General features: G+C 38.3%; 2 protein-coding genes across 20 annotated transcripts in view; one reads left to right on the top strand and one right to left on the bottom strand.

Moving 5' to 3' along the window:
• The window catches only part of scrib (scribble planar cell polarity protein), a 101,673-nt gene extending 85,349 nt beyond the window's left edge, over positions 1 to 16,324 (top strand). For 9 of the 19 annotated variants that reach the window (XM_016480904.1, XM_016480913.1, XM_016480930.1 and 6 more), the window contains 11 exons: positions 1,091 to 1,240; positions 1,708 to 1,867; positions 1,967 to 2,177; positions 2,890 to 2,961; positions 3,046 to 3,228; positions 3,618 to 3,755; positions 5,453 to 5,592; positions 5,709 to 5,746; positions 6,134 to 6,208; positions 12,308 to 12,362; positions 14,570 to 16,324. In XM_016480904.1, the coding sequence (XP_016336390.1) occupies positions 1,091 to 1,240; positions 1,708 to 1,867; positions 1,967 to 2,177; positions 2,890 to 2,961; positions 3,046 to 3,228; positions 3,618 to 3,755; positions 5,453 to 5,592; positions 5,709 to 5,746; positions 6,134 to 6,208; positions 12,308 to 12,362; positions 14,570 to 14,694 (1,347 nt within the window). In that variant the 3' untranslated portion in view covers positions 14,695 to 16,324. Of the gene's footprint in view, positions 1 to 1,090; positions 1,241 to 1,707; positions 1,868 to 1,966; positions 2,178 to 2,889; positions 2,962 to 3,045; positions 3,229 to 3,617; positions 3,756 to 5,452; positions 5,593 to 5,708; positions 5,747 to 6,133; positions 6,209 to 12,307; positions 12,363 to 12,450; positions 12,485 to 14,569 lie in introns of all 19 variants that reach the window. The other 10 variants (XM_016481016.1, XM_016480994.1, XM_016480969.1 and 7 more) reach the window with 7 other exon arrangements.
• Positions 16,325 to 16,966: 642 nt separating this feature from the next.
• The window catches only part of kif9 (kinesin family member 9), a 9,506-nt gene continuing 8,687 nt past the window's right edge, over positions 16,967 to 17,785 (bottom strand). The window contains exons 19-20 of the mRNA XM_016481044.1: positions 17,292 to 17,387; positions 16,967 to 17,179 (exon numbers count right to left, since the gene is read on the bottom strand). Of these exons, the coding sequence (XP_016336530.1) occupies positions 17,093 to 17,179; positions 17,292 to 17,387 (183 nt within the window). The 3' untranslated portion in view covers positions 16,967 to 17,092. The remainder of the gene's footprint in view (positions 17,180 to 17,291; positions 17,388 to 17,785) is intronic.

Here is a 17,785-nt window from a genome sequence, read left to right as displayed (position 1 = left end):
GTCAAACCAAAAAAAGTGGAAAAGTGGGAGTGTGGAGGGTGGGAAGAGGGGAGACAATAACCAATAAAACACACTCATTATACAGACAAATGAATAGTAAAATATCTTTAAAACAAAGAATAAAGGCAGTTACTTTCTGTTTACTCTTCTTTGAATTTTTGGTCTGTATCATTTGCTGTGTATCACAATAATCCGTTGTGTCATCGTGTTCAAGATCAGACATACCGCTGTATCAGCGCCCTTGTTTGCACGTCTTTTATTTAAAGAAGACATGTTATGTGCGCAGACACGGTGCTCGTTCATGTTCGGAGCACGAGAGAATATTAAATATGTTCACAAACTTTAAACACGCTTGCTCCGGTCCGGATATGAACTATGATCCGTGCAGTGAGTGTTATTAAACCCATTGCAGAGTTCCAGTCAGAAACGCTCCACGTCTTGTTACATATTAAATATTGTTATAGTTGTGTTTACAGAGATGAACTGACAGCGCAAGCTCTTTCATGAGATTTGAATTCTCCGCTGTAATACAACCTCATGCATAATACAGTGCAGTGATTGGATCATAAGACTTCATTCTCATGAATAATACTGAGAAAAGCTCAGAAAACTGATGATGTAGATGCATACTCTCCAGCCATAGCCGCCAATCACTACTGCAAATGAACCCATGTACTTCACGTTTCGTGACGTTGGTTCAACTTTGCTTTTTGATCCAGAAGAACGAAATTGCACCAAAAAAAAAGAAAAAATAACCACTTTTACCTTAATAATACTGTAGACATAATGAGTGCTAAAGTTGTTTTCACTGATGTGCAACCTGTTCATATATGTTAACATCTCAAAAAATGTGTTTTAGGGTTTCATGACACTTTAAGCAAATCAACGAGTGAATTACCCACTGCTTGATACATAGTGTTCAGAATTGAAAAGTCGTGTGGTGTATTCCAACCTTTTCTCTACATGATGATGACTTTTGAATGAGCCTGACCCATAACCCTTGTTTGGTGTGTACTGTCTCACCACAACTCAATACGCAATATTGTCTGCAAGTGTGGGGTTGATATGCTGTACATGATGGGTCTTTCAGCCTGAGCTGAATAATGAGGTGTTTATGGATGAGGCTGATGGTGAGGGCAGTGGTCCTCTCAGGCCTCGTCCCTCCCTCTCATCTGACCGCCGCGAGTACAGGAGCCTGGCAGCCGTGCCACACCTGCCTCGCCCCTCAGTGGAGTCGAAGGTACCCAGCTGATCTCCAGCAGAACCACTCTGACTCTTCAGATTCATCTAAACTTGAGTGGTGGTGGTGCAGGTGTATGTGTCGCTTTGAACTGCAACAAAGAAACGTGATAAATTGTGTGTCCGCAATGTCAAGAAAGCCCGATCATCTGGCAGCATGTGTTTTGGTAAAATATGGGAACGTGATCGGTCGGTGTTCTGAATCAAAGCAATTATTATTGGTGAGAAGAGGCTTCAGGAGAGCAGTAATTTGAAAGTTTTTTTGCAGTGGCAGCATATTATGCACTCATCATCATGGTGGTGGATCGGCAAAGTTTTGGAAACTTTATGCAAATTATTAATCATTGTCTGAATTTCAGAATTAACGGGACTTGCTCTTGCATGTCAGTGCATGTAAATTTTGGTTGCTTATATAGTGTTCTTTACAATTGTTCTGAAATATGAATCCTCGCTCTCTCTCTCTCCCAGACCCCCTCCTCTGTTGGCAGAGACAGCCCAGAGCAGCGCTCCTTCAGAGACAGGCAGAAATATTTTGAGATTGATGTGAAGCAGCAGACACCAGACAAACCCAAACCTCGCATCTCACTTGTGGGAGAAGATGACTTGAAGAAAATGAAAGAGGAAGAAGGTTTGCGTCTGTTTAGTTGTCAAACGTTGATGTTAAGCTACAGTAAGCTTGAGTTCATTGTTGAATCATGCTAAATAGTTTGTAAACGACTTTCCTCAGCAAAACGAATTGAACAGAGGGCACGAGAGTATATGCTGGATGAAGACGAGGAGGATGAGGAGGAAGATCTGGCGAAGCAGGTGGCAGATATGAAGGCTCACGGAAAGGTTATCCTAGATGGTGTGGAGTACAAGGTGGAGAGCTTGGGAGGCCACAGTTCCCCATCTCCGAGGCAGTGTGCCACACCTCCCAGCCACTGTGGCGGCTCAGGGTGAGCTACACGTTTGCTCAATTGTTTGTTAGTATTTCAAAGTTGCAAAGTGGTTTTCATATGGTAGTGGGGGGTTTGTTTGTTTGCTTGCTGAAGTTTTGATTACAAAACACACTCTGAACAGCCAGAACTCCAATTCTGATATCTTTGATTATTAAAATAAATACATATAAAAATATAGACTACCATTTAAAAGAGTGGGGTCGGAACAATTTATGTTTATAAAATAAGTCTCTTAAAAGCACACAAAAACTCTAGATATTTATTTGGTTAAAAATATAGTAAAACAATAATATTATAAAATATTACAATTTTAAAACTGTCTTTAATTTTAATGTATTTTGAAATGCTTTTTATTTTCCTGTGACAGATGTGACATGATCCTTCAGAAATCCTTCAAATATGATTTGCTGTTCAAGAAACATTTCTAATTAGCAATGTTGGAAACAGTTGTGCTGCTTAATATTTTGTGGAAAATGTGATGCACCTTTTTCAGGATTCTCTGATGAATAGAAAGTTCAAAAGAATAGTGTTTATTTGAAATCTTTTGTAATAATTGTAAATGTGTCTTTTTTGATCAATTTACTTTGTCCTAGCTGAAAAAAGTATTAATTTATTTAAAAATCTTACTGACCTGACCGCAAACATTTGAAAGGTGCATCAAAACATTTAATAGTAATAAAATAGTGATATTTATCATTTTGTAATCCAGTAAAGGAGACTCTCAGCGGAATTCAATGGAAGACAGCTTCAGACTGGAACAGAGACCCAACTCCATGACGGGGTGAGGAACACTGAAACCTAAAGTTGTTCAGTTTTGCATTTTTTGGGATATTTTAATTGCTTGACCCAGTGTTTGTCTTAACAGTTTGATCCCAGTTTATCCCAGTGAATCTGTGGCTCCCATTCGGACGGCCAAAGCAGAGCGTAGACATCAAGACCGATTACGCATGCAGAGCCCGGAGCTTGCTGTCGCCATGGATAAGGAGCTATCCCCTGCTGAAAAACGAGCCCTGGAAGCAGAGAAGAGAGCCATGTGGAGAGCAGCCAGGTATGACGGCCACAGAGAATGATGTGTTGCGTGAAATACATCACATCAGGAGCGTTTTTCTCTCCAGTATCATCCTTTCCTCTGTAATGCTGATCTCTAAAGAGCTGTCCGCTTGTGGTACTTAAATTTCATCTTCCCCTTGATGAACGGGGCTTTCAAAGCCATTTCCACATTCTTTGGATATAGGAATCCATGACATAGATATATATTTTATTTTTACATGCACATCTCATATTGTGGATTTGTCTTTGAAGGCCCTGAGTTTCAATGTAGACCTTCCCTTCTTAATCTTTACTGTCCGTTTCAGAGTGTTTTCTTTCATCTGTAGTCTCTTTCCTTTTCTTTGTGTGTTACCATCTTCTATCCTCTACTTTCTTACTGCTCCCAAGGCCTTATGGTCTAGAGGAGGACGTAAGGCAGTATGAGCAAGACCTGGCTAAGCGGCTCTACCAGTCCCGTGTGAGGGCCTCTCTAGGCAGCGCTGCAGCCCCTCCCACTTCCTGCTCCTCCTCTTCCTGTCAGCCCAGGTCTGCCCTTAACAGCCAGAAAGCATCATGGGGGCTTAGCTGTGATGCTTGACAACGCTTGGGGTGCTTGGTGCTTGTGGACATTTTATAGTGCATAGTGTGTAAAGGGTGAACCATTTTTGTAGTGGCTTTTTCTAAACGATGAACGTGTCCTACAAGAACCCACGACTGCTTCTGCACGTGTGCTATTTTATTTATTATTTAGCTTGGTAGCACACTCTCTCTTTCTCTCTGCTCACTCACTTTTGCCTCTCATCTGCGTAAAAGTAAAAGTCTTGCATAACATGCGTTTTTCTTTTGTCGTTCAAGTTGCTTGCAGTTGTTTTATTTAGAGGTGCACTGATACCTGTTATAGTCTTTAACAAGACCTTCATTGAAAGCACTGATGCTGGTTACTCTTATATAGAAGCTATGGAAGCCCATTTGCACCAGTGAATAAAAAAAAAAAAATGTTAATTGCGACTTTTTATCTCAAAATTCTGACTTTTTTTATCGCAATTGTGAGTTTAAATCTTTCAATTCTGACTTGCATGATATAAACTTGCATGATATAAACAATGATATAAACAGCAGTTGCGAGTTTAAAAAATCAGATTTGCGAGATATAAACTCTCAATTGTGAAAAATGAAGTCCAATTCTGAGGGAGAAAAAGACTGTTCTCAGAATTGCGAGTTTATATCTCAGAATTGTGAGATAAAAAGTCGCAATTACCTTTTTTTTTTATTCTGTGGCGGAAACGGGCTGCTATAAAAAGCTTTTAAATGGTGCGGCATGTTAAAACCTGACATTTTTCACATGCAGGCAGAGTTCAATAAAGCAATATTCACTGAGTTTAAATGCGTGTGAGATTTCAGCAATGTTTGGTCCACATTGCAAGGTAAAGACAACCAACCACACAGCTTTTTTTAGGTGATGTTTAGGTTTGGCTAAATCTGAAATTATACCACAATAACGTACTTGTTAAAGATTAGAGCTTGGGATTTTGGAACACTTGTGTCATTTTTGTTTGCAATATAAGTCTGCATGGAGTGAGTGCGCCATACTGAGACTAACTCTAATCTAAGGAAGTTTGGCAGAGCTAATTTTCTTGGCTGGCTTAAATGGATAGTTCATCCAAAAAAACGAAAATTGAGCCATTATTTACTCACCCTGAACTAACACAGTCTTATAAACCTACCTTCGTCTACATCAAACCAATGGCCAAGTTCAGGTTTTCACTAAGTCATTAATTACATTTTGGTTTGTCTTTTTACAAAACCCACAAGAGTTGTATGGGATCACTCTATGATACTTTTGCATCTTTTTGTTAAAGCTGGTCACTAATCACTGCCATTATTTAGACAAGCACATTTTTTGTGGTCTGAAAAAGAAAGAAGGTCATACGACGTTAGAATAATACCCAAAAATGTAGATTCAGTAAATAATGGGAGAATTATCTTCTGTAGTGCCTATATAGTATTCTTCTCCCTTGACCATTCACGGTTGTTTTATAGCATGAAAGCTAATCGGTGCATCTCTAGTTTGTGTGATTCTCTCATAACTTTCACACATTTTTTCAACTTGTTCTCCTGTATTAACCAATCAGTGTGCACAGCACCTCTGCTTATCTTTCATCTCTCATCCTGTCTCTCTCCACGCACCGTTTGCATTTCTCCTTTCACTCTCTGTGTCTCACTGTATCTCACTCTCTCTCCAGGATGAAGTCTTTAGAGCAAGATGCGTTGAAGGCCCAGATGGTCATTGCCAAGTCTAAAGAGGGGAAGAAGCGTGGCACGTTGGATCAGCTGTCAGAGTCGCCGTCCCCTGTGCCCACACCCTCTCCAACACCAATAGAAGGTGACGATCTCATTTACCTTTGTCAGTAAAACCATGCCAGAGTATACTCTGTTGTATGTTACTGGGTCATTTTTAAGAGTCAGTTGTGTTCAATTTATTTCTTGTTTCCTGAACAGATATCAGTCCACGGGCAGTGACTTCACCAGGCAGACTGGTATGAGACAATTGGTTTTTCTTTCGTTTTTCCATTTAGTACAAAGCAAACAGCACATTTTGAATCACCAGTAATGTTGTTTGGGGAGACAAATTCACTTAGTAGGATGTCAAACCATCCTTTTTTTACTTTCAATGATAAAGTCATTCTTTACTCTAACAGTCATGTCCAGCATATAGAGTAACATCCATGAAATTTTCCTTTATCTCTTTTCTTTGTTGTCCTTTCTCCTCCTTTTCTTCTACGTTTACACATCTCTGCTTCTCACCCTCTGTCCTTCCTTCCCTCCATCCATCCTGCCATCTCTCTTTTGCAATATTGATTTTTTTCCCCCCCTTTTTCTCTCTCCATCTCTCCACTGCTTATGCCTGTTTGCTGTCCTTTTAGTCCCTGTCAGAAAAGAAGTTTGACTACCGACAATTTGCTGCCATTCCTTCTTCCAAACCCGTTTACGACATTCAGGTATTGCCTGCATGCAAAGCGTCGAGGAGTCCAGCCTGCCCGATCCCTTTGAGCCACTCCTGTCCTCCTGGCTTTCCCTGCTCCTTCTCTCCCTGGCCCTTCTGATAGCTAGTTCAAAACTGTGAGCTGTCAGGGCCCTGTACTCGCCAGCGTGAGCAGCATGGTCATTCGTGTTACTGCAGCTTTAAGCATCATTCTGGATCATAGTTGGCAGCGATTTGGGTTTAGTTTTCGGCTCTGAGGATCATTTCCACAGCTTAACACACATCCTGTTCTTAATCTACTTACATTGTCAATACCATGTGCTTCTCTTCTGGGTATGCGAATGTAGCATAGAGGTGGGGTTTTCAGTTTGGTCCATGGGCTTCGCATTGATCCAAAACATGGGGTAACATACTAATGCACTAAAACACTCAAAAGGAAAACATCTTGTCCTCTCCCTCCCTCCGCTCTGTGTACAGCCTCATGCACTCACCCTCAGACAGCAGCTGATAACACATTCAGCCAAACCGGTCTGACTCCTACAGCATGTCTGAAGGCCATTCTTTTGATTATCAAATTGAGTAAAAGAGCTGAATGTGGCTGTTCCATGTGGTGTCACTGGGAGAGACAGCTCTACTGGGGATGCAGGGGGTCATGGGAACAAAGGAACGTTGTTTCTCTTGGTCTTGGTGTTTTGTGGTTGTGTTTCTGGATCTTTGTATGAAGGGAAATTGGGCATGTGGGGTGAAGTTATTTTTATGATTGTTAATGTTCTAATACTTTTCCTCTGATACCAGACCAAAAGACCACCAAATCTGTGAGACTGACACAATCCATAATTGGCATTTACCATTTTTTCAGCATATCCCATGACAATCAATTTTGCTTAATCTGGATACTTTCAATGACAGCAATCAGCAAATCTTTGGAATGTATAATTAATGCAGAACTTTTTTTTAATTCCATTGATTTTAAGACCTGCATTATTTACTTGATAAGTTAAGCTGGAATAGTATGTCTTTGTCATGGATGGGGTTTTACTAACAGCTGTGACTCTCACATTGTCCTGTTCAGACAGAAACGGGTTTAATAGTGTCTGTATGATCAGGCAACAGAAGTCAGTCCGCTTCTCTAACTCATGGCAGCCTTGTATAAAGCCTGTAACCAGAGTGACAGATAACAATAGTAATATCAAGAGTTTATATGTGACCCTGGACCACAAAACCAGTCATAAGGGTCAATTTTTCGAAATTGAGATTTATACATCATCTGAAAGCTGAATAAATAAGCTTTCCATTGATGTATGGTTTGTTAGGATAGGACATTATTTGGCCGAGTTACAACTATGTGAATATCTGGAATCTGAAGGTGTAAAAAAAAATCTAAATACTGAGAAAATTGCCTGTAAAGTTGTCCAAATTAAGTTCTTAGCAATGCATATTACTGATCAAAAATTAAGTTTTGATATTTTTACAGTAGGAAATTTACAAAATATCTTCATGGAACATGATCTTTACTTAATACCCTAATGATTTTTGGCATAAAAGAAAAATCTATAATTTTGACCCAATCAATGTATTTTTGGCTATTGCTACAAATATTCCTCAGCGACTTAAGACTGGTTTTGTGGTCCAGGGTCACATATTGTCTTTTAAGGATTTTTTTTTTAATATTCTAAATATTTTCTTTAATTACAATTGTAATGTTTTTATATTTTTGCATTTTCATTCTCAAGCATTTTGTCCTCTGATATGCAGCCAAAACTTTTTAACTTAACTGATATTTTGTGTTTCTCTCACAATAGTCAATAGCCACATAATACTACTGTGTCAGAAATGTTCAGTGTTGCTAGTTATTGACTGCTGTTTTTTTTGTGTGTGTGTAAAAGTGTGAGTAAAACATGTAATTCCATTTTAGCAGTAATAACATCAAGCAAGCTTACAAGGATATGTATTACAAACATAGTCTATTTAAAAGTTTATGGTTGGTAAGATTTTTAAGGAAATTAATACTTTTTTTTCAGCAAGGAAACATTAAAATGATCAAAAGTGACAGCCAAGACTTTTACATTCTATTTCAAATAAATACTGTTCTTTGTAACTTTCTGTTCATCTTAATTTAAATTGAAATGTTTCTTGAGCACCAAATCAGTATATTAGAGTGATTTCTGAAGGATCATGTGACACTGAAGACTGGAGTAATGATGCTGAAAATTCAGGTTTACCATCACAGAAATAAATTACATTTTAAAAGATATTAAAATAGTAAAAAGGCTTTTTAAATTCTAATACTGTTTTGCAGTGTAATTCTGTTTCTTTCAAAAACATCAAAAAAAACTTGCCGACCCCAGACTTCTGAACTGTAGTGCAAGTTACCATTTAAAAATTGCCTTTAAAACCTAGACATGTTTGATTTGTTGGATTATGTTAGAAACTTAAAATGCCTGCTAGTCAGTCTTAATTTACTGCGCACTGTATTCAAGCAAAGCAGTGTACAGGAAGCCAGGTGAATCCTTATGTTATTTGGTGGCCTTTTGAGACTGCCATGATTTGACTGTGTGTTGTGTTATGTGACTTAATGTGTGAAGAAGCAGCACCTTCACCCTAACTGCTCTTAGGGTTTTTCAGAGGGTTTTTTGAGCCTTTGAAAAAGAAAAAATGAAAAAGAACTTGTTGGCAACATATTTTTGGTGGGGGTGAAGGTTTGTACAGCATGCCTGTGTTGTGTTTGGAAGGACTGTTGTGTGTTTTAAGTGGGCTTTGTGAAAAGCAGAGGTTGGTATGTTATAAATTTTCTGCCATTTCTTAAAATTATCAGGTGAAAAGATAGTAAAGGTTGTGTTGTGGGTAGGGTTGCAAAGGGGTGGAAAATTTTCCGGAAACTTTCCATGGGAACTTCGTCTGGGGAATTTTGGAAATATTCCAAATTTGAAACTTACCGGGAATTTATGTGAATTGGAAATTTGGGGAAATTTATAAAACTATCATATACAAACAGTGCAGTCATTGGTGTAGAGGGAGAAGAGCAGTGGGGAGAGAACACAACCCTGGGGGTCGCCAGTGCTGATCGTACAGGTGCTGGATGAGAATTTTCCTAGCTTTACTAGCTGCTGCCTGTCTGTCAGGAAGCTGGTGATCCACTGACAGAAAGAGGTGGGCACGGATAGCTGATTTAGTTTGGACAGGAGGAGGTTTGGGATGATGGTGTTGAAAGCTGAGCTGAAGTCCACAAACAGGATGGTAGAACTTTCTTCTCTTGTTCTTTCTGAAGACCTGACACACATCATCTTCACTGATCTGGAGTGTTGGGTGGGGAAAAAAGGAGGTGCCGGAGGTTTTTCAAACCTGCAATAAAACTCATTCAGATCGTCTGCCAGTTGTTGATTCTCCACAGTGCTGGGGGATGGTTTCTTGTAATTGGTGATGTCTTTCAGACCTTTCCACACTGAAGCAGGGTCACTGGAAGAGAATTGGTTCCTTAGCTTTCCAGAATAATTCCTCTTTGCCACTCTGATATCTTTTTCTAGTGTGTATTTGGCCTGTTTATACAAGAATCTGTCCCCATTCCTGCGAGCATCTTCTTTAGCCTGACGGAGCTGTCTGAGTTTTGCAGTGAACCATGGTTTGTCATTGTTATAGGTTAAATGAGTCCTGGTTGGAGTGCACATGTCTTCACAGAAACTGATATATGATGTTACAGTCTCTGTGAGCTCGTCCAGATCGGTGGCAGCAGCTTCAAAGACACTCCAATCAGTGAGGTCGAAGCAGGCTTGTAAATCCCGCTCTGCTTCATCTTTTTTAAGTACACCACCTCTCATTGATGTAAAAGCATGTCCCGCCGCCGCGCAATTTCCCTATTGATTCTGTGTCGCGGTCCGCTCTGAACTGCTGAAAGCCCGGCAGATGAAGCGCGCTGTTCGGAATGGCATCATTCAGCCAGGTTTCCGTGAACACAGAGCAGCAGAGTTTGAAAAATCCTTGTTTGTCCGGGAGAGCAGAAGAAGTTCGTCCGTTTTGTTGAGTAGAGAGCGGAGATTCGCCAGATGGATGCTAGGCAACGGCGTTCGAAAACCGCGCAGTCTGAGCTTGACGAGCTTGATCAGTGTCGCAGCTCCGCCAACTACAATGTTTAGCAAAACATCCGAATAATCGAAATCCGGTAGGAGATTTTGTGGTGTGTTCTGCCGAATGTTCAGCAGTTCATCCCTGGTAAAGCTGATCGTGTTTGAGAAACAAAAAACAGGAAAAACTAACAAAAACAGTACAAACACTTGAGAGCCAAGCACTGAGGCGGCCGTCCGTGGCGCCATCTTGAGGCGCCATGCATGCAAACGAATACAAATTTAAAAAATGAAATTTTGGGATTTTGGGGGGGGGGAATCTGTGATGCTTTTTTCAGGATTTATTGATGAATGATGAGTGAACAGTGTTTATTCAAAATAGAAATATTTTCTAACAATATAAGTCTTTGCTATCACTTTTTATTAATTTAACACATCCTTGTTGAATAAAAGTATTAATTTATTTTAAAAAAATAGAAAAAATACTGACCCCAAATTTTTGAATGGTAGTGTATTGTTCAAAAATTATTTCTATTTTAAATAAACGCTGTTCTTTTTTTTTTTTACTCTTTATTCATCAGATAATTCAAAAAAATAATAATTTAAACAGCACAACTGTTTCCAAAATTGGTTATAGTTTAAAACATTAAAATAGTAATGTTTCCTAACTTTTGACCAGTACTGTACTTCTGTATGATAACAGAAAGCTGGCTAGCAGAAAGAGCATCTCCGCTTGAGCTAGTTTATACCTCATAAATTGTCAATGAAAAAGTGCTAACTCGCATAGATTTTTCATATCTTGATTTTACTGGCTAGCTAGCTACTGTATAAACAATTTTTGGTATTTACTAGTTAAACTTGAATCCCATAGATCAAATATATTTAAAATATTAAAACTTAGATGTAGTCTTTGGGCTCAAATGCAGCAAGTGTGGCTTCAGAGAAAATAGAGGGGAATCCCCCTCTTAAGTGACTAGAGGGGATTGTGTGTGGGAGAGGGTCATTTTTAGACTTCTGTTTCATTATTATCTCACCTAAATGTTTTTTCCAGTCAGTGTATTTGTTTTTACAATGGTATAGCCTAATTTAGTTGCACAGTATGTTACGCACAGCACAAGGAAGTTATTTCCATTTTTTTTAATATTCATGTAATTTACATGAATACTTACCAAGATGGAGATTTTGATATTTTGTGTGCAGGATGTAAGAAATTATCTGTTCATGTTATGGAGGAAAGCACGGTGCATGTAGGGGGTGTGGCCTCAATAGCCCTGCAGTAAGCTGTGTGTGCATGTGATTGAGCAATGTGTAGGGTAGAAATTAAACTGAAATTGCATTAAATCAGGTTGTTTTAACCAAGATTATGCGGCAAGATATTTTCTCAACTGCATTTAAGTCCCCAGTTCCTGCAATTTTGCAAATTACCAGTTTATTCCCATTAATTCCCGTTAATTCCCATATATTCCTGTTAATTCCCATGGAAAGTTTCCAGTCTTGAAAATTCCCGGAATTTTGCAACCCTAGTTGTGGGTAATTATTGGGGCATTATCAGCATTATTAGGCCAATCCTGTAACAACACACCCCTGGCTCTCTAACAGAGGAACATTTTGCAGGGTTTATGGACCTGAAACAGGAATCTGATGCATTTTAATCTAGATGTGCCTCAGTAAGTCTGTCAGCAGCAGTGGTGTGAGTCTTTTTGGACTGTTTTAAACTCAGCTCCCCTACAAAGTGCTTTCTGGTCAGGTGAAGGTGAAGAGGCGTCTCCCAGAACAGCTCTGTGGTTCAGATATCAAGAGCATGTTGATCCAAACAACCTCTGTGTCATTCAAAAGACCTCATCTTGTCATCTACATTTGTCTTTTAGCTTGAATGAGAAATTATTATAATTATTAACACTCAGCATTTCAGCAATTGAGCCAAAAAGAGCTATTCTTGGGAGACACCTAAAGGTTTAACTCTTTCAGTTGTCTACTCTGGTGGAAAGAAAGAGATGAGCTGGTGAATTCTTACCGATCTCTGTTTCCTCGTCTCACGCTCTGTCTCTCTCTTGCAGTCTCCTGGTGCAGGTGATGACGTGCACTTCATGGATGATGCCTCCAGTAACCCAGGTAAGATCTCCTCATGTGTGGATCATGTGGGTCTTTATGTGCTGTGTTCACTAGTACTTGGCTTACAGTTATTGTCCTCTTGACACAGGCGACTTCCTTGGATAAGTGCTCTTCTAATTTTGGTAGGAGATCTGTGTGTGTGTGTGTGCATATGCACTGGTTTTTGATAAGAAGCCTGCTGTACTGCACTTGTTTTATGGGCCAAAACTTCTAATCTACAGGAGGTTCAGATGAGCAGTGGGTTTCTCTGTGCTTTCATTCTTCAACTTGTTTTTAGAGAATCAAGGTTACTTGAATAAGAGTTCTACCAGTTTTTCAAAATAGGTGTGTTCTCTAACATCTCTGGCAAATAATTTTACCTGCAACACATCCTGACGACATGAACTGCATGTCAATTCTAGCAGTCTGAATGTGATGCCATGCCACATGCTGCTGTTTGCCATAACATTACCATTAGTGTTATAATGGATCTTCTGTTTGGCGTAGTGTGAAACAGCATTGGCTGACTCAATAGGTACTGTAACTAGGGATGCACTGATATTAAAATTCTGATAATTGTAATTTGATTGTGATTTTATGGCTGATAACAATGATCCGTATTAAATTCTGTACACTTCTTTCTGAATAAATTAAAAGTAAAACCCTAAAAACTAAAATCACTCATTTAAAATGGAATGTAAATTTACAGTATTTAGTTCTGTATGAGATTTCAGTTGTTTGAGTGCTAAAGATTACATTTAACAGTGTTATTAAATTATTTGTTTCAAAGATTAGCTTGGAGTTAAATTTGAGATGATGGCAATGGTACTTTTATTGTAAAAACCGGGGAAATATACACATCTAATATTGACAGATATGTCAGGGCAGCTGCGTCCAGCTGGTTATTGCAAAATAATTTTGCCAGTTGTTTTTGTCATTGTCAACCAGCTGGATGTACATTTATCCTGCTTATTACATAGATTCTTGCCACAAGAGTAAATAATTAGAAATAAAATATTAATTTGGGTTGACATTTTAAAAAAAGATGAAGATTTAAGAGATTATGTTCAGTCGTACTATTTACTAGATGGCTTTTTTACAAAGTAATGTGAACAATAACTATTGATTTGTGATGAAACTGTCTTTTTATATATATATATATATATATATATGTATATATATACATACATATATATATATATATATATATGTGTGTGTGTGTGTGTGTGTGTGTGTATATTATAAATCCTTTATAATGTACAAAACATTCTGGCAACAGTGTTGTTAGTGAAGTAAATATCAGACCATGGAATGTCGAGACTGACAAATCAGAATCAAGTATTCCAGAAAGCCATGTATTAAGATACATTTCTTTCAAAATCTTTAATATTAGCCAATAACTGATATGGTACTAATATATTGTGCATCCCTATTGTGCATAGTCATGCAATTTTCAATTTCCAAAAAATGCTGTCTCTCTGCTGCATTGGCAGTAAAAACACTAACATGTCATTTTTGCAGCTTGCATGTTTTATATTTTGAAAAATTGGTGAACCTGTTGTTTGTATGTCTAACAGGAGATCTGTCACTGCAACTTCTATTAAAATAGGGATTGATCTCATAATCCAGAAGGCATTGCTGTACAGTGCATATGTATTTTTACCTGTGTGCTTCTAATCTCAATAACAGTGTACTCAAGGTGCCCAAATGTGATCAGTGCTCTGCAGGGCTTTTTTCTGCATGGTGTGCAGCTCTGCCTTTCAGCTTATGCACTGAATGGCTCTCCTGAATCACTGCTTTGCGGGAGTTTGTGGGATTTAAACTGAAATCTACATGCATTTAAAGACAAGGGGGTGGTATGGAACGTCGGTCCTGGACAGACAGTCCTGCAGAGTTTTGCTCCAGCCTTGATAAATCTAACCTGCCTGTAGCTTTCTAGTAACCCTTGGCTTAGACCTTGATTAACTTAATAACCAAGGGTTTGATTAGGGTTGGAGCAAAACTCTGCAGGACTGTGGCTCTCCAGGACCGACTTTGGCCACCCCTGGTATAGAAGCATCTATAAAAGCAGGGCATTCTCATTTATAAAAGCTGTCACTTGTCAATTAGAAGATTGCAAATTTCTTATTTTCAGTGGATGAAGGGGCACTTTACATGTGCAGCATCAAAGACAGCAGCTCCTCTTTACAGTGTAATATTTAATACATTTGTCATCTCTCTCCTTTCAGTGTCTGTTGTAGATCCAGAAGTTCCTGTGGCCACCACATCTGCTCTAGAGGAGATGGCTCTCTACAGTAACAAGCGCAAACTACGACAGGGCCGCCACAGCCTGGAGGCTCCAGTGCCCACATAACCGTGTACACACACACTAATGCATCTGAACTGTGAAGATAAAACACACATAGTGATCATCTAATGTTAGGAGATGCCACACGTGGCTTAGAATGCTCTGAAATACACATTGTACACAGATATTAAACCACTCTTATTTCAGTGCCGACAACACAGGTTGGGGAGGTGAGTCTCCCAAACGCTAGTTTTGCATTTTCAGTTGAAAAGCGTTGCTCAGATTGTACTATGAGAAGTCCAGATGATGGCTGATTGATTGACCCATTTTACCCAGTTTTCTGTCTGTCAGAAGAGTTATTTTAAGAGATGCTGTGGGTTTCTTTCTTAACACTTTGGAAACCTCCTCTAGAAATGAAAATGTGGAAAGGCAGAAAAGGAGCTATTTAAATGTAACCGTGTTCTTGTTTGGGGAGATTCAGTTTGCAGACAACATACTGCTACCTTCACTGCCCCATGTAAGCCAGATTTTCACTTTTGTTGCTTTAATTCACAATCAGAAAAAAGTTTTTATTTCTTTAAATGTAATTTATTAATGTAATATACTGTTTTTAATCTGTGGGATTCCAATACAATAGAGGAACAAATTGAGGCTTTTTGACGCGTATAAGCTGATTACTTGTGAATTTGTGACGATTTTTGGTTTTGGGATAAATTTTCTTGCAACATTTTAAAATTGAAAATGAGGCCTTGGCGTAAAGCTTTATTTCCATTTTATATCCATATCAGTTTCAAAACAATCTCTTTTTTTAAGGTGATGCAAATGAATAATATTTTTGAAAGGTTGCATCTGACCTTATTTAAAGATCCGTTATAAACATGTTGGTAATATGTATGGTCATGCCATATCATAAAGTCTGACCTACTGTATTGAGTAGCGTTATTCTAAACCTTTTAATTGATTTATAGTCTTCCTTTATTGGACTAGGAGAGTAAAATGAAGTGGATAATGGTTTCACACGATTTGTGTTCCTTTGGTGATCCTCTTCCTCAAGGACACTAAAACATCCTCCATTTTTATTTCTGCTTCTTGTTCTGGGCCATGTATGCATTGAATCATTCCCTTTGCTACACTGAGCGACCAGAGTGGAGAATTCACTCTTTAACAGCCCATCATTCCCCCAGACCTCACTTTACCTCTCCATAGACATGTGGTACCATTTTGGGAGTGGGAGGAGGAAATCGAAACATCTGAAAACATTTGATCTCTATTGACATCTATGAATCTTGCTCATATCTTTTCCTTCTCTTATTCTGACATGTGTGTGAAGGTAGTAGATGTTTTCTAATCTACACTTTAAATAGTTGAACTTCTAAAGCCACTGAAAAGCTCATTGTGTGAATAATGTATAAATGCTAAAAAAGAAGCAAAAATCAGAGTTGAATCTGAGTCTTTCTGCCCCAAGACCACAAACTAAAGTCTGGAGGGTATAGATGATTCTACCAGGGTCTTGACTGACTGATCCCTGTGTTTGTATATTGGCTTATTGCAATTTTACTGTTAATCCTGTGTGAGGACTAATATGATAGACTTTTATTATTCCTTCAAATAAAGAGTTTTATTTCACTGTTCTCAAATCAGTTGTTCACCACCCTAGCTGCCATCAACACTGTGTCCCGATGAACCTGTCAAACATATGAACTTTTTTTCTTTTTTAATTTACTAATCTTAGCTTTTGTGTTGCTCTCATCGACTGAAATTCAGTTTTGGTTAATAACAGTTTGGGATTGCTCATCATTGTATTTTTTAAAAATTGTAGTTTGAGAAAAAAGAAGTTTTCTGTAACCACTGGGATAATGGCATTCACTACATTTTTACTTTTTCAAAGCAAAAGAGTTTGATCTCTCTTATTGTTTTCTTGTCTTGGTTTCTTGTTGGGGAGGATTGTTTTGTTTTGTTTTGTTTTTTGCTAAAGGGGAGGGTGGGACTAAAGGTCTGGGGATAGAGCTCATTCAGGACTGTAACTAGTGAATTTGTACAACCAAAGAAGTCTATTTTGTGGTTCAGGAATAATAAAGTTTACTTTTCATTTAACAACCTGATGTATTGAGGTTGTTCTTGCCTCTATTTAGAGCGAACTATGGTTTTCTCAAAGTGGAAAATATATTGTAAAGTGTAAACTGATATTTAAAAACATTTCTAACAAAGAACTAACAATAATAATGTACAGTTAAAAATACATTGTTATTTTCAGAAACTGAAAAATTACAACATTTTTAAGACAGATTGTCTTTACATTTGAACAATATCAATTACAAGTTTAAGGATAGATTAGCACATGATACAGCACAAGCAGATTTCAGATAGCAGATGTGTTCATAAGTCCTGCTGATTTCACACGTTCATGGAAACGTTCTTCAGGAAGTGTCAAGCACTCTGGAGACTGAGCATACGCAGACCTGCATCAGATGACTGAGAGAATAGGGAGTTTTGTTTTACTCCTGCTGCCCCTCACAGACTCTGGACTTCGAGACACCTGTCTGCTTCCCCTCTGTAAATGAAAGACGCCTTCATTATATAGTTAAATAAATGTAGCATAGCATTCAGCATCATTTGAGTGCTGAATAATGAAAGCTATTATTGGGTGTGTGTAAATGTCTTACCCTCTTTAGAGTCCTGTTATAGGCACTGTAAAATGACACAGTACTGTCTGCATGCAGCTTGTGATGGAGACCATCACTTTGCTCTTCATCATCCATCTGTCCAATAATACAACATCTGACACAAGCACACTGGAACAAGTCTCTCACATGATCAAACTTTGAATAGTTTCTGCTCGTTACATTGTTTCCAACAAACATGTAAAACCTTTCCTGAGATGTTCTGATCTAGTGGTACGATGCAGACTAAGATCTCCACTCCTTGACATTAAAATAGGTTACAAAACTGTTCAAAAGAAAATGCAAGAATTATAAACAAATATATATATATATTTAAAAAAAGTAGTGGTGCCCTTTAATAGATAGTATATCCATTACAGTTCAAAAGTTTGAGATCTGTAAGATTTTGTATTTTTGAAAAAAGTCTCATGTTCACCAATATTTCAAAATGTTACCGTTTTACTATGTTTGATCCATTTATTGGCTTTTTTTTGGGG

Source organism: Sinocyclocheilus anshuiensis, unplaced genomic scaffold, assembly GCF_001515605.1.
Source record: "Sinocyclocheilus anshuiensis isolate Anshui unplaced genomic scaffold, SAMN03320099.WGS_v1.1 scaffold613, whole genome shotgun sequence".
Lineage (NCBI taxonomy): Eukaryota > Metazoa > Chordata > Actinopteri > Cypriniformes > Cyprinidae > Sinocyclocheilus > Sinocyclocheilus anshuiensis.
The sequence above is the reverse complement of the archived record's forward strand: the minus strand, read 5'-3'. Positions and strand labels throughout refer to the sequence as shown.